The sequence below is a fragment of the Ursus americanus genome, chromosome 29 (assembly GCF_024610735.1).
Source record: "Ursus americanus isolate L20-20 chromosome 29, mUrsAme1.1.p, whole genome shotgun sequence".
Lineage (NCBI taxonomy): Eukaryota > Metazoa > Chordata > Mammalia > Carnivora > Ursidae > Ursus > Ursus americanus.
The window spans coordinates 2,153,163-2,169,948 of record NC_142155.1 but is presented as its reverse complement, the minus strand read 5'-3'; the positions used below and the strand labels follow the sequence as shown (position 1 = coordinate 2,169,948).

At 38.5% G+C, this 16,786-nt stretch overlaps 1 protein-coding gene across 10 annotated transcripts in view; it reads left to right on the top strand.

Annotated features, from left to right (window-relative positions):
* DOP1A (DOP1 leucine zipper like protein A) overlaps positions 1-16,786 on the top strand; it is a 104,630-nt gene that overhangs the window by 66,358 nt on the left and 21,486 nt on the right. For 6 of the 10 annotated variants that reach the window (XM_087856914.1, XM_087856919.1, XM_087856918.1 and 3 more), the window contains 9 exons: positions 2,802-3,429; positions 4,101-4,375; positions 5,568-5,720; positions 7,561-7,661; positions 8,970-9,229; positions 10,938-12,927; positions 13,910-14,054; positions 14,180-14,362; positions 15,886-16,011. In XM_087856914.1, coding sequence (XP_087713040.1) covers positions 2,802-3,429; positions 4,101-4,375; positions 5,568-5,720; positions 7,561-7,661; positions 8,970-9,229; positions 10,938-12,927; positions 13,910-14,054; positions 14,180-14,362; positions 15,886-16,011 — 3,861 coding nt within the window. The remainder of the gene's footprint in view (positions 1-2,801; positions 3,430-4,100; positions 4,376-5,567; positions 5,721-7,560; positions 7,662-8,969; positions 9,230-10,937; positions 12,928-13,909; positions 14,055-14,179; positions 14,363-15,885; positions 16,012-16,786) is intronic. The other 4 variants (XM_045804400.2, XM_045804373.2, XM_087856917.1 and 1 more) reach the window with 1 other exon arrangement.

Genomic DNA, 16,786 nt, shown 5'->3' with positions numbered 1-16,786 from the left:
GCATATTCAAATATGTGAATATTTATTATGTAGAAATAAATCATCTGGAAACACTTATTGGTGGTTACAGGTTAAGGTAAATGGGAACATCCATTTGTATTAAATGAAGGAAACTAAATAACACTTTTTTTTAACATAATGGTGCATTAACCAGAGAATGTGCTTTTCCCTGTCTTTGGTTTTCTTCTGTATTCTCAGGCCATATATGTTCTTTCCTTTTTTTACCTCAGCACAATGGTATTATCTTCACTGAAATGTCTGAAATTTATCATATTTGAAATCTGAGAGTATTTTCATTATTCCTTTTTTTAAAAGTATAAGGAAAGGAATGATTCTTTAAAAAAACTTGCGACTCTAATTTAGTGCGTTTTTATAAAATCAGTGTATTGGGTATCTATACCCAAATGTCCAAAACATGTCATTTCTTTCAAATTTTCAGAAAGACGCTTTATTATAAAATAATCTGAAGCACAGTTATATAATACAGACCATACAAATAAATGTATACGTGTTTAACTGAATTTATAGCTCGAATTCTGTTAATGTAATGTCCATGTGTTTTATGATCCTTGTATGAAAAAGATTAATACAGAAGTAACTTTACGATAATAAGCTAATGACAGTTTTACCATTTAGATGCGACTTCTTTTTGAAAAGGTATTAATACAAGGTTTTAGATGGTTTTTAACCTTTCAAAGTAGAAATCTCAGCAGTTCAATTCTGATAGCTGCCTCTGAACTCTGGCATTATAATGTGAAAAGTTGTTACAGTGATAGGCTATGGTAAAAACATCGTGAAGTTTACGATCACCTAAGCTAAGCTATTAACTACTGACCTTATTTGCTATGTAACCTTGGGCAAGTTTCGTTTTTAACTTCCTGAGCCCCTCAGTGTGCTTACCTTTGAAACTCAGAAAACAGCCTCTCTTTATCCGGTACCCACTCTGTGTTCAGTGATGAAATAGCACAGTCCCTGCCTTCCTGACCCATTTTTGCTAGTTGAGAGACACACATTAAACAAATAATTGCACATATAATTATGGTCGTGATGAACACATGAAGGAAAATACAGAGTGGTAGGAATATGGAAAATGCGGTGATTTGACCTGGATTGTGGGTGTAAGGAAGACTTTCTTAAGGAAGGATTGAGTGAAGCCCTAGAGATATGGGGTAGAAAAAAGAGAGCACTTGATAAAGGAAGAAGCATTCCCAAAGGCTCTTCGGCAGAAAGAAATGCTGTGCACACAGCAAGGGAGAGATGCAGTCTTGAGACAGGCAGGGGCCAGGGTGTACAGAGCCTTTCACCATACTGGGGCTTTTATTCTTTATTTTAGAAGTAGTGGGAAGTCCCTGAAGGGTTAAAAGGCAAGTGACATAACATGATTTGTGTAATAGATAAATTACTTCACAGTGTGCAGCATGATCTCAGAACGTGGATGTGGAGAGACCTGCAGTAGAGCAGGTGAGAGCTGGTGGTAACATGCTAACAGGATGGGGGCCTGAGGACAGAGAAATAAATGGATTAGCCATATATTTAAGAGAAAGCGATCAGTAAACCCTAGTAACAGATTGGTAAGGGTCATGAGTGATCACTAGCATTTATTGAGAGCTTACTAACTGGCAGGCACTAGGCCATGTGCTGTCTTAATCCTCACAGCAACTGTAAAATTTAGAAACTATTGTTCTCTCAATATATTTATCAGAAGACTGAGGTTAAATAACTTGCCAAGCTAGTAAGTGGCAGAACCTTAGCTGACTCATGGCCAGTCCCATTCACTGCTTGCTCTTCTGGAGTGGGTGTAGGGCAAGTATGAAGGAAAGGTGGAGAAGATCCCAAGAATCACCCCTAGGTTTCTGTCTTCTGATTTGATGAATGGTGGTGTCATTCACTGAAGCAAGGAACACTGGGTGAGGCCCTGCTTCATAGCAGGAGAACATTTCGTTTGTATCTTCAGTAGTCTTCAGTAAGATCACTTTATAGTTACTAAGAAGCGCTCTTATTCAAATTCAGCTTACACTCTGGCACGGTCCCCAAGCAATTCATGATATGTACAACTTTTGTTTCCTTAAACTAAGCCATAAAACACGCTTGGTGATTGTTCTCCTCCGGTCCTTGGGAAGGGGATGGTTAGTGCATCCGAGCTCTACTCCAGAGGCTGGTCCGTCTTTCGTTAATACTGTAATTGTCTTCCTATTTTCTCCTTCGGATTACAGACTATTCCTTTTATTCCTAGTACCTAATGTGGCATCTGGCACATAACGTGGGTTCGGTAACTGTTGAAAGAATGTAAGATTAATGGCACACATTTAAATAGTATTTTAATATTCAAATAGTAAACTTTCTGTTTAAAAAGTAACAGAAATTTCACATTTGTGGGTTCTGAACGGATGACCTATTAGAATTTATTTCTATTTTTTAAAATTTCTCATTCCTTGCATTGTTTAGACATTAGGAAAGTGATTTCATGAAGTAGATTGAATAAATTGTCAGTCATTTGAAAACATGCATATGGATGCTAGAGATTTGTGCATACACATATTTTGCCCTCAAGAACCCAGCCTTAAGCTATACATGTAGTGAATAATACTTAGCGAATGAGTTTATATTAATATATACATTAGACCATACCAGTATTTCCTGTTGATTATCATAGACACATGAATCAGTGGTAGAAACTATTCTAAGATTCAGTAAATCATCGTATCCAAATTGACTTCTCTCAGAACATGGCCATTTCTAATTTTTAATTTCTCACATACACACTCAACCACTTAGCCTTTGCTCTTTTTAATGTCTATCAGGTATCATCAGTTTCTCTTGAAAATCCTACCGAAGTGTTTGAAGATGGAGAAAATCCCCCAAGCAGTCGATCATCAGAGAGCGGGTTCACTGAATTTATACAGTATCAGGCAGACCGAAGTGATGACATTGACAGAGACCTGAGTGAGGGGCAGGGGACAGCTGCCATCCCCATCGGTAGCACATCCTCCGAGACAGAAACGGCCTCCACTGTGGGATCTGAAGAGACCATCATCCAGCCGCCTTCCACAGTCACTCAGGGGACAGCACCCCGAAGTGGGAAGACAGCCCAAAAAACTGCAATGCAGTGCTGCTTGGAGTATGTCCAGCAGTTCCTCACCAGACTTATCAACCTCTACATCATTCAGGCTAACACTTTTTCTCAGGCTTTGGCTGCAGAGCATCCGGGGGACCTCAGTCGAGAGCGAGAGCAAGGAGAGACTCCAAAATGGGACAGAGATTCGCATGGAGATGTAAAAGAGAGAAACATAAGTAAACAAAAGACTTCAAAAGAATACCTCTCTGCCTTCCTTTCTGCCTGTCAGCTCTTCCTGGAGTGCTCCAGTTTCCCAGTTTACATTGCTGAGGGGAACCATACCTCAGACTTACATTCTGAAAAATCAGAGACTGGTAAGGTCGTCTTGGTTTTATTTAAATTTAAATATTTTTTATGGCACGCTTTTTTTTTTTTTAAGGAGCACTCAAATATTAAAACTGGGACTTTTTTTAGCCAGTTCATTTTTTAAAGTGTTATTTAATTTGTAGATTTTTTAAAAAATGATACACTATCTTTATGGGGAGATACATATTGATATATTGGAAAATGTTGTGATTTTGATGTGTTTCACAGTTTGCTTGCAGATGAGTAAAAGTTAAGGACATTAACTCCTTTCTCTGGAGAAAAGTAATGTAACTTTTAGATCCATTGGTTTCCTTTCTTAAGACTAGTATCATATATGTTTACCATTATTTAAGTTTTATATATGCACACGCATAGTGCAGTGAGTGCTATGAGTGCTACATAATGTTTGATTAATATACTATTTTTCAGGACAGGGAAATAGGTTTATGACTTGGCCTAAGAAAAGTACATACTAAAGAAGTGTATGAAATTCTTGTTGCTGCTTTATTTTCTTAAAGCTCCAGTCTAGGTGAGAAACCATGGATTTATTAACAGGTCAAGGCCTAAAGGTAGTAAAAAGAGGTGCTTTGATTTTTTTTTTTTTTAATAAACCTGAAATTTAGAGTCCGCGTGAAAGGTTTAGCGTGATGAACCGTGTTGGTTCCGTCTTCTGTTTCAGATTGGGAGCACGTGCAGCCTCCGCTGTGGCTTCAGACTCTGATGAGTGCTTGCAGTCACGCAAGTGATTTCAGTGTGCAGAGTGTTGCTATTTCATTAGTCATGGACCTGGTGGGACTGACGCAGTCTGTGGCCATGGTCGCCGGGGAAAACATCAACGGCGTGGAGCCTGCCCAGCCCTTAAGTCCAAACCAGGGAAGGGTAGCAGTGGTTATTAGACCTCCCCTCACTCCGGGCAATCTGAGATACATAGCTGAGAAGACTGAATTTTTCAAGGTAAATTCTAAGAAGTACATCCATGACTAAGATGGTACTTGACCTAATTTGCTTAGCAGAGATCTTAAAGATGATAATCAGGCTTCAGTGAATACCTCTTCATATTATAATGTATAGAAAAAGATAGATACCACGCTTAATCTGTACTGCTTTGCCAATCTTGCCCCCCAACATAAGGATGAGAGGAGATGAGGATAAAGTTAGGGAAGGCAAGTATTCGGGCTCTAAAGCCACAGAGGGAATAATTTCAGCTAAAAAGGAGCTAAGATCATTTACAGAGTAAAACTTATTTCCACATGATGTGGTTACGACACTTTTGCTTTTCACAGAGTACAATCTCAGCTCTACAAAATTCCCAGGAAAAGTTTTTCTGACTCTGTATTGTCTGATCATCATCTGTGGTATATGATGCCATTTGGGGGGAAGAAAGCAGTTGTTTATTTCTGTCACAGCAGTACAGATGATATCCTCTACGTAGAAAGAACATCAAGTATATCGGATTATATTACGTCTTAAATAGGTAGATTCTTTATATATAAAAAAAATTCTTAATTTTATCTCATTTCAAGTCATTGTGTCCCACCAGATCGTTTCTCCTGCTAGATCAGAGTTGGTTTCTATAACAGTGTTGTGGTGGTAAACCCTAAAAATGATTACATTTGTTATTAATGCTATCGTGGCTCACGAAGTGGCTGTGTTAACACATGGAACTCTGAAATACGTACAACCTAGTTTGTATATCTTACATAATTTGGATATTTGGACTATGAATTATATTTCATTTTGTAACATACAGTCATAAATATTAAATGCAGTGTAGGGTTTGTATCCTGTTAAGGATAATGTGTTCTAGCAACACTTTACTAAATGGCACTAAAATAGTGAAATAGGGTCTTCTCTGGGCCCTGCAGAAAGTTGTTTTAAACATCAAATATCATTAGGGAGGGGCCTTAAAAAAATAAAAATAATCAATCCTTAAAGGTCTGTCATAAGAGGTTCTAATGGCCTTTATGACCAAAAAGTGAGCACATGGAAAGCTACACTTTTAAATCTCATCCTAATGGCATAATGGATATTAAAGGCCTTCGAGGTCTGGCATCCAGAGGCTTATTGTACCTAACAGGAAATGTTTGTTAAAGAAGGTTTAATTTATGGTTTCGTAACACTGTCACTTTTACATCTTTTTCTATAGCATGTAGCTTTAACATTGTGGGATCAGCTGGGAGATAGGACACCTCAGCACCACCAGAAAAGTGTGGAACTGTTTTATCAATTACATAACTTGGTTCCTTCTTCTAGCATCTGTGAGGATGTTATAAGTCAGCAGCTAACCCATAAAGATAAGGTAAATTCTTTTTTTTTTTATCTTATCCCACCCCCACCTACCCACTCCCATTATACCAAAAGGTAAATTAAAGAAACTCTAGGAAAATTATTGTAGCTAGTATTTGATTAGAGATTACATAAATTCATCCAGAGTGATCTTCATATCTTTAAAACAAATTTGTTCTGTCCTTTTTGGAAGAAAGTTCTTTACAACAGCATCAGTAATATGAAAAATCAGGTAACCCACAATCAGATTCTGGGTTTATTTCTTGATTCAGGACACAAGTTGTGGGTAGCAATGATTAAAGTTGTTGCTGGTCCAAGTTCTTGGATCATTTAAATAGAAAGTAGTGGCCTTGGTTATGGAAGTTGGATACATTAACAGATGCATGTGAAATGAAATGATGTGTGTGTCAAGTTACATTTATAAGCTAAGGAATGCTAATATGTGAGATATTATTTGCATTATAATAAATAGCCAAAATAAGGATTTTGTATCCTAATGTATATGGAGCGATCCAGAGGTCAGTAAGAGTAAAAGTGATAGAGTTCTGGGTGCTCCTAAGAAGCAGCCGGAATTGTTGTTCTGGTTGACCTCTTCAGGGCAGTTCAGTGAAGTGTATGGTCTTCTCGTGCCTGCTGTGTACCATCAACCCAGGATTTTATCAAACAGCTTTTAGAGGTGCATCACCCTAATTTTTAACAACTCTAAATGCTAGTGAGTTTGAAAAAAGGCATTGTGTTGAGTAAATGAAGCTTTTAGTAAGGAGGGAAGGGGCTAATGAAGGAATAAATGAGAGGAATAAAAAGTTTATTAAAATTCTGTTTCTACTTTAGCACATTCTTTGAAAATTGTTTAGGAATAAAATGTTTAATAAAGCCTTGCATTTAGTTTCATTTGTTTACATTAAGTATAAATCTAGGATAAATTATATACCTGTTTACTTGTGTAATGTTTTATTTTTAAAGAAATACTAAGTTCTGAATAAAGGTATTCTACATCCATGAAAAAAATTAAAATACTTTTTTTTTTTTTAACATGTTTGTATTGGTCGATGTACAGATACAGGCTTCATAGGAAAAGCATTTATTTGGCCTCAGGAAAAAAAAGCACTCCTCTGACTGATCAGAAGCTGTTTAGACAGTTTCGGTCCCTGATTTGGCGAGGCTTTTCCTTGAAGGATTCCACATATGCTAGAGGAAGACTATAAAGATCTTGATAACGTCACAGTTCCTACCTGATTTATATTAATTCATGTTCATTATCTAACACCAAATGCTGGTCTTTCTGAATAATGTATTTTTCCATTGTTCTGACCATTACTACCATAATGCTTAATGTTTTCAAGATAATCTCAAAGTGATGTAATTATTTCTTACGGAAATAATTTTTTAGTTGTTTAAATTTTTGAATCTAATAAACCAGCTTTATAAGTAATGACAAATTCATTTGAGACCAATATATAATTTCTGGGAGCAAAAGTAAATTGTATTGTGTAATGAAATAAATTTTGACTACTAAGTATTTATATTAAAATAAGAGGGAAAGTGCTTCCTGTACTGAAGACATCGTAGCATGTGCATCATTCTTTCTATCCCCTGTAATCTAGAAAACTGGTTACCTAGTCTAAATATTAATGATTTATGAGGTAGCATGAGATGATCCTTCAGGTTTAATATTTCTGTATATGTTTAAGTCTGTTTTACATTTCTGCTTTCATAAAAATAGTTTGTTGTGTGTTGAGTACCATGAACATTGAACCTAATACTGCCTCTTAAATTGCTGTTTTGGTTTATTAAAATCCCTTAATGTCTCCAAGGGAGAATAAAACAATTTAATCTCCCATCTTCCTCCTCAGAAAATAAGGATGGAAGCGCATGCGAAGTTCGCGGTGCTTTGGCATCTCACAAGGGATCTCCATATAAATAAGTCATCATCTTTTGCACGTTCTTTTGACAGGTTGGTTGCGTTTGATATTCGGATTTACAGTCACGTATCTCAATGTCTTTTTTCTTGAATCCTCTGGCTAGTGTGGCAGGGGTAGAAAATAACAGTTTACAGATTTTGTAAAGAAAACCTGTAAATTATTATTTTTTTAATCTAAGCTATGTTAAAATGCATGGCATTGAAGCACTCAGAGCCCCTTTCTTTCACTAGATGACAATTCATCAAGACCCTATTGTGTGCCAGGCACCATTCTAGGTAACGGGGATACAGCAGTGAATACAGCCTTTTTGAGTCTCTATTCACAGTGAAGTTTCATTTAAACAGTAGATTATGTAACTTTCTCCAACAGTTATTTTCAATATTCTGCCCGAACTGGACCTAATAAATTTATAGCTAAAATACTGACGGACCACTTGTGTGGATTCAGAGAACCGGTAGCTGCCTGAGAGTGGTTTCGCTACTTGTCTAGACCACTTAAGAGACTTATCCCCCAGATGTGAGATTTGCACTAACTTCCAAGGAGATGCTGTTACACGGTGGTTCGGATGTTGGCAGGATAATAGCAGTCTCACCCGCAGCTCTCCTAGAGGCGGCCCACGATCTGACTATGCTTATAGCCCCAGCTCAGGACCAGGTGTGTGCTCTGCTGGACATCACCTTTTCAGCAGCAGCATCGTTTTTAAATTATCTGCTATTGAACCAGTACAACGAACTAGGCCCTTGGCCTAGGTACTTTACAAATACCGTCTCTCATCTGATGCCTGCCTTTTCTCATTACACAAATGAGGCACTGAAGGACCAGAGAAATTAAGTCGCTTGCCCAAAACCACACATGAGGTCGAGTGGATGGCCCACATTTGAATCTTGGGTTTTCTGATTCCAAACCACACCTCTATACCTTTCACAGGTCTGTCCTTGAATTAAGCTCATAGGTTTGACTCTAAAGAGATTGGCTGCAGAAGAACATAGGAGCAGTGCTGACTTGCAGGGAGTTCCGTATTTGGTGACATGAACAGGAATATGGTGCTGAAACAAGACTAAGGGGTTTTTTTCCTCCCTATTCTTTAGTTAATTTATCTCATGAAAGTAATATATGCTTGTGAAATTTTAAAAAAGCAGATGATTTTCTCCTTTTTCATATCTACTGAGACTATAGAGATTAAGATTATTAAAATGCTATGGTCAGCAGTTATCCTGAAGTAGGACTACTTTTAAAAAAGTTAATTCAAAATAACAAAACTTATAATATTGATTTAATAAAACTAGAGTGCTGCAATTCAGGTGGGTGTTTTGTTCTTTAACTGTTGGTGTTTATTATAGGTCACTGTTCATCATGCTAGATAGCCTGAACAGCCTCGATGCTTCTACCAGCTCCGTGGGACAAGCCTGGCTGAACCAAGTGCTACAAAGACATGATATTGCAAGAGTTTTAGAACCATTGCTACTGCTCCTGCTTCATCCCAAAACTCAGAGGGTTTCAGTGCAGCGTGTACAAGCAGAACGCTATTGGAATAAGGCTCCCTATTATCCCGGAGAAGAGAGTGACAAGCATTTCATGCAGAATTTTGCCTGCAGCAATGGTGAATATCCCATGGAAGTGGAACAGCTTTATTTAGAATTAAGTTATAAAAATAAAGTGAGAGGTGAACACGGCGGTGATGGGCAACAGTGAGGTGTTCTCCATGGGCTTACTTTCTCCCCTCCGCATGCCCTGGCGGTGCTCCTGTGGGCCATGTCAGAATGTACTTCGGCAGTACCTTAGAGGACTGGGATCTCTCTTGTCAGTTGATTCAGGGGAGGAGTCAACACAGCCCAGGGCAAAGACAGTCCTCAGTTTTGAGGAAAATACCTGTGGAGTTTAACTGGCGATTTTGGTCCTGCAAGGCTGTGGAGGTACTTCACCCGGAATGTATAGTAAGCTTGTAGTGCACATTTGGATTTCATGAGTCATTTTCTTTCTCTGTGAAATGGGAATAGTAGCGCCCACCTTTCCAGGCTTCATTGTGAACCTCAGATGTCATCTCTTTATCACATGTGTCGGGCAGACTGGCATATCGCAAGTGCTTGGTACAAATTCACTATTATTCCTAGAAGTCCACACTTGACACGCTGTCACGTGATGCCATCTCTAATACAGTAATAATGGCCCCATAGATTAGGTTAGTTTATTATACTTCAGAGTCCAAAGATGCTCACATATCGCATTTGTATCTTGACAAATAACCCTGTGGGGTCAGTAATAAAAAGGCCATTTCCCGGAGCAGGGAGCTGCTGCTGAGGGGCTGTGGCTTCCCCACAGTCCCATGGCTGCTGAGTGACGAAGTTGCCACCGAGCCGGTGTGCACCTACTTGATCTTCAGTGTGTTTCTACGGCGGCTTCTTTCCCTTCTCTGCCTTCCTTTCCACTGCATCCCCTGAGTCTTCTCAGAGCGTGCTCTACCCTGCTTAGTGCCCCAATTTCTTTGTGTTAGCATTTCACCTGCTGTGGTTCCTGCCTGTCTGCGGAATTCTCGCCTTGTCTTGACATCAGCCTCCTTACCTGTGGGGTCATGATGCTTTCCCTGTTTTATAGCGTTTGCTCGGTACTACTCATATGGAACTGGCCTGCTGCTCTTTCTAAAAGACTGCCGTCAGCCTAGTGTGCCCCTCGGGAAGTACAGAAATGGATGCATGTGTTTGTGACCCCTACCTAGTTCAGACTCTGTAGAAGGCAGTGATGTCTTTTCCTCTCTCACCGCCGTTGTCTCCAGGTTTAGGGCCTTACTTACTAGGTAATTCATAGATGTTGAACGTTACTGAAATCAAGGAACTACATATATATATATATATGTGTGTGTGTATGTATGTATGTATACATACGTATACGTACATACATATATACGTATGATCTACCAGACTACTTGAATTCTTAGAAATAGCATAGGTAAAGGGAAGTATCACACAGGGAGGGAAAAAAACTAAAATTTTGAACTGCAGTACAAAAGATACCTTATTTGGGGATAAGGGCAAATTTTTATATTGTATCTGTTTTAAATGTGTTGTTCTGTTTAATTCAATTGAATTAATAGGCTTTCTCTTATTGAATTGTCTTTACTAAATTCTAGTTAATAGTCCTCTACATAATTTTCTAACTTAAAGGGTCTAAAATAGTAATAAATTAAAATATAATTTTAGTAGGCAAGTATAAGGTGATGAAGCTAACGATGAAAAATCTTGACTTCAATCTGCCATTTCAATTATTTCAATACGTTTTCTATTTTTCCTTCTTTGCTGTCCTCATAATGCCAGTAAGCCAAGTACAACTCATTGCACCCAAAGGGAATGGTGAGAAGCCGCTTACCATGGACGAAATAGAGAACTTCAGTCTCACTGTCAATCCGCTGAGCGACAGACTTTCCCTTCTGAGTACCAGCAGTGAGACGATTCCAATGGTCGTATCTGATTTTGATCTTCCAGACCAGCAGATGGAAGTGCTTCAGAGTTCTGACTCCGGTTGCTCACAGTCCTCTGCGGGGGACAACGTGAGCTACGAAGTCGATCCTGAAAATGTGAACGCCCACGAAGATTCCCCGCTGCCCAGCGCGAGCTCCCCGGATGATGATGTTCAGCGGGTAGTGTCTGACCTGATCTGTAAAGTTGTAAGTGGCCTTGAAGCAGAATCTGCGTCGGTCACACCCCAGTTAGAAATGGAAGCCATGCCCCCGCAGCACGGTGACGCCGGCCCAGGCGAGGAGCCGCTCCCAGCAGACGAGCCGTCCGCTCGGCGGGGCCAGAGCGCTTTGCTGAGTAACGACAGCTCTCCGTTTCTGTGTGTGTCCGCCGAGGGGGGCCATGAGTGCGTGGCCAACGGGATCTCCAGGAACAGCTCCTCGCCTTGTATTTCCGGAACCACACAGCCTCCGCAGGACTCTCCCGCTGCTTCCGGGGAGACCAAGTCTAGACAGAGGAGTCACAGCAGCATCCAGTTCAGCTTCAAAGAAAAATTACCAGAAAAAGTCTCTGAGAAAGAAACCATTGTTAAGGAGTCCGGTAAACAGCCAGGAGCAAAACCTAAAGTAAAACTTGCCAGAAAAAAGGATGAGGACAAGAAAAAAACTTCAAATGAAAAACTCAAACAAACCAGTGTGTTCTTCAGTGATGGCCTGGATTTAGAGAACTGGTACAGCTGCGGAGAGGGAGAAATTTCTGAAATTGAGAGTGATATGGGTTCTCCGGGGTCACGGAAATCTCCCAACTTCAACATCCATCCGCTGTACCAGCATGTGCTTCTGTATCTCCAGTTGTATGATTCCTCGAGGACCCTCTATGCTTTCTCCGCCATCAAAGCCATCTTAAAAACTAACCCTGTTACTTTTGTAAATGCCATTTCCACCACTAGTGTAAATAACGCATACACCCCTCAGTTGTCTCTGCTTCAGAATCTCTTGGCCAGACACCGGATTTCTGTTATGGGCAAAGACTTTTATAGTCACATTCCAGTAGACTCAAATCATAACTTCCGGAGTTCTATGTACATAGAAATCCTTATTTCCCTCTGCTTGTATTACATGCGTAGCCATTACCCAACTCACGTCAAGGTCACTGCACAGGACTTAGTAGGCAACCGAAACATGCAGATGATGAGCATAGAGATTCTGACGCTCCTCTTTACTGAGCTGGCAAAAGTCATAGAAAGCTCAGCAAAGGGTTTCCCGAGTTTTATCTCTGATATGTTATCCAAGTGCAAAGTGCAGAGAGTGATTCTCCACTGCCTGCTGTCGTCTATCTTTAGCGCACAGAAGTGGCACAGTGAGAAAGTGGCGGGTAAGAATATGGTTGCCGTGGAAGAGGGTTTCTCAGAAGACAGCCTGATCAATTTCTCAGAGGATGAATTTGACAATGGCAGCACGCTCCAGTCACAGCTTCTTAAAGTGCTTCAGAGGCTCATTGTTCTAGAACACCGGGTAATGACTATCCCCGAAGAGAACGAAACAGGTTTTGATTTTGTCGTCTCTGACCTGGAGCACATCAGTCCCCATCAGCCCATGACCTCTCTTCAGTATCTGCATGCTCAGCCAATTACGTGTCAGGGCATGTTCCTCTGTGCAGTGATACGAGCTTTGCATCAACACTGTGCTTGTAAGATGCACCCGCAGTGGATCGGTTTAATCACGTCTACTCTGCCGTACATGGGAAAAGTTCTGCAGAGGGTGGTGGTGTCGGTGACGCTGCAACTTTGCAGAAATTTAGATAATCTGATCCAGCAGTACAAATACGAAACAGGATTATCCGATAGTAGGTAAGGTGGATTTTTAACTTTATCATTGACATTTTTCACATCATGACTACATAATTACCCACAAAGTCAGTTACAGTTTGAGTCAATAAATTAGTGGTTATCAGTAGGTTACAAATAATATGTTATTTTTCGCAAAGGACACAATTCAGCTTGAGAAAGAGTATCAGTAAAAGAATTCAAGAATGAAAGAGAGGAGTATTTAAACAGGCCTTTTTTCTTGTTTGAAATTGATTTTGATGTTCTTCTTGACTGAGCTGGCGAAAGTAATGCAAAGCCCAGCAAAGGGTTTCCCTAGTTTTATCCGATAAGCTATCTAAGTGGAAATCAGTGTCACACTAAACTTGATTTTAAGGGGCACGTGGATGGCTCAGTCGATTAAGCATCTGCCTTCAGCTTGGGTCATGATCCCGGGCTCCTGGGATCGAACCCTGTGTCAGGCTCCCTGCTTAACGGGGAGCCTGCTTCGCCCTCTCCCTCTGCCTGCCGCACCCCCTGCTTGTGCTCTCTCCCTGTCAAATAAATTTTTAAAAATTTTAAATTAAAAATAATTGTTTTCCCATCTGATTTTATTTCTTGTTTCTGATTTTCATAGTTTAGTGGTGAATTCCATCTCTATCCCCATGTTCAATTAGTCTGTCAGAAATTAGGCAAATGTTTAATAGACTAGTGTCCGGTTTATCTCCTGTATATCCTTCACTACTACATGTAAAATATGAGAAAACTGTCTGTATCGTTTAATATTGATACGCCTGCTGTTACATAGTTGCTAGAAATTTACTGGCTGTATTTATTTTGTATTGAATTCCTTAGCTAAAAAGAACTCTAGTACAACTCACTTATTTTAGAGATTAGGATATAAGAGCTTCTAATGTATGCTCTTAATCATTTATTCCTGTAATATTTATTGAGCACCTACTATGTGCCTAGCACCTGCTGGACATTTACTATTGATAAAACATGAACTTTTTTTTTTTCTAAACAGAACTTGTGTTCAGATGAATGCATTTTATTTCAGGCCTCTGTGGATGGCATCAATCATTCCACCAGATATGATTCTTACTCTTTTAGAAGGGATCACAGCCATTATCCATTACTGCTTGTTGGACCCTACTACTCAGTATCACCAGGTAAGACTGCGTGAATATTCGACTCCTTTGAAAAGACCGAGATCAAAGACCGAGATCTAATAAGTACCCATTTGTCAACCTCAGTAAGTGATATGTGTCCCCTCCCCCCCCCGCCCCGATTTAAGCTTTTGGTCAACGTAGACCAGAAACACTTGTTTGAAGCCCGCAGTGGAATCCTCTCGATCCTTCATATGATCATGTCCTCCGTGACGTTGCTTTGGAGCATTCTGCATCAGGCTGATTCTTCAGAGAAGATCACTGTTGCTGCCTCTGCATCTGTTACCACAATTAATCTCGGAGCCACAAAGGTTAGACAATTCACATTTCCTATGGAGCTCAGGAGTTTATTCAAGGACTTTCCTAAAGAGTGTATTCAGAATTCGTGAATAATTTGAGTAGTATTTATGGCACGCTGCATGAATTGAGTAATTAATTCTTAAATAATTTTAACTGTTCCATTGAGAAATGACTTGTCACAGAATTCACCCATTTTAAGTATATACAGTACAATGATCTTTTTTCCTAGTACATTTCCAGAGTTGTGAAACTGTCACCACAATCTTTGAACATGTCCATCACTACGAAAGTAATTCCTGGTGCCCATTTGCAGTCACTCCCTTTTCCCCTCACTAACTTTAATCAACCACTAATCTGTTTTCTCTACATATACATTTGCTTTTTCTGGACATTTTTAATAAATGAAATCATGTGTTATTTAGTATTTTGTATGTGGCTTCTTTCATGTGACATAATGTTTTTGAGGTCCATTCATACATATTATAATTTTATTCCTTTTCTTTAGGACATCTTAAGCTGACATTTTAATATGCAAAACCCTCCTAGAAAACAATTTAGCGGTATGCACAGAGAGCTTTAAAAGTTTTGTAGTCTGTGACCTCGTAATCTATTTAGTAATGAGTTCTAAGGTAATCAAAATTATGCAAAGATACATACATATCATTATCGCCTTATGTAGGGGCAAAAAGAGAGATCCTAAACAGTAAATATGGAAATAGTTAAATAAATTATACTTTTAATGTTACATTACTTAGCTCTACTAATAATTGTGGTTTTGAAGAAATCTTAATGTATGGAAAATGTGTAAAACTTTAGTGAAAGAAGGACGTTACGTAACTGAATAAATCTTATAATTCTACAAAAAATTATATGCAGAAAAAGAAATTAATGTGTTTATAGTGATTATCTCGGCATAATATGATTAATGGTTGAGTGTTTAAATTTTTTTCTTACACTCTTGCATTTTCCAAATTTTCTACTTTATACTTAGAGGAAAATTCTTTTTGAAGCATGTTATGCAATGTCAAGTTGTTGAATTGATATCCCTCAGTTACCTAATATTACTGTTGGGCCTGACCCCCTAGATCTGGGAGTAAGGAGAACACAACTGAAATTGGGGGAAGAGAAAGAGTGGAAACTATTTTAAAATTTTACTTGTATTTATGTTTAGATTAAACTATGCTTTTTCGTAGTATAATTTCACTTAAATATGAAACACCCCCTTTCCTTTTTAAAGGAATCTACTAATGTAATTGGACTTCATATATAGTGTTTTTTTATTATGTCATATAGACTCTTGCATTTGACTGATTGGCAGTTATCATTTTATAGGGTTTTGTTGTTTTTTTTTTCTTTCCCAGTTAAAATAACCATGATTGCCTCCCTTAACACTATTAAAATTTCTCTACTGTTATTTAGGTGACAAAACATGAAAGCACTATATAGTATTTTCAAAAAAACAAAAAACTAAAAGTGCAGTCTATTAATGTTTCATAATTTTTAATTCACTTGTGGTTTATTTAAATTGTTTTAGAACTTGAGACAGCAGATCCTTGAATTATTGGGCCCCATTTCAATGAATCATGGTGTTCACTTCATGGCTGCTATTGCCTTTGTGTGGAATGAAAGAAGACAGAACAAAACCACCACGAGGACCAAGGTGTGTGTTTAACCATTTGGTACTTTTGTTGTTTCATTTGATAAGCATTTGGTGAGTACATGCGAATTTTCAGCTCTGCATTAGTTTCAGTGGGGCTGGAGTGGAATGGGGAATAGAAAAGCAGCAGTTTTTCTACAGGCTTAAAATGATGTATTTATTGCCCAAATGTCTTAAATAAGTATAAAAAACATCATCTTATGCAAAAAAAAAAAAATTAGTATGATATTAACTATATTTGAAATGGAAAAGTTAACATGGTACAGTATATTTTTTAAATGTTAGTCATTCGGGGTACAAAGCAAGGATATGGAGAGTTTTCATCTTGACTAGATTTTCATTAAGACATGATAGCTTAAGTGTTAGTTTCTAAATGTAATCCATATATTGGCTTAGCTGGATAGTATATGTGAAATTTTTGCTGCTTTGTGAGTTCAAAAGCTCAAAAATGTTTTATATTGGAACTAAATAGTGACTCATTAGAATACTAAGGCTATTAAATAATTAACATTCACATAAGATAGAGGATTTGTCTATTGAAAGGTTTCTGATCTGTTAATTTTTGTGCTGATTTCACATTACATATTTGTTGATGTTTCAAAAGGAATAAAAATAAGTAAACATGCCTACTTATGCCCATTTTTTGCATGGGAGGATTCAGTAGCAGATACTGCATTAGACAGAAGTGAAATCCTGCACTATTTAAGGTCAGTCAAGGACCTGTGGTTTAACAAGGCCTATCGAACACATGCATTTTTCTCTGTTCTTCCTTCAAAAT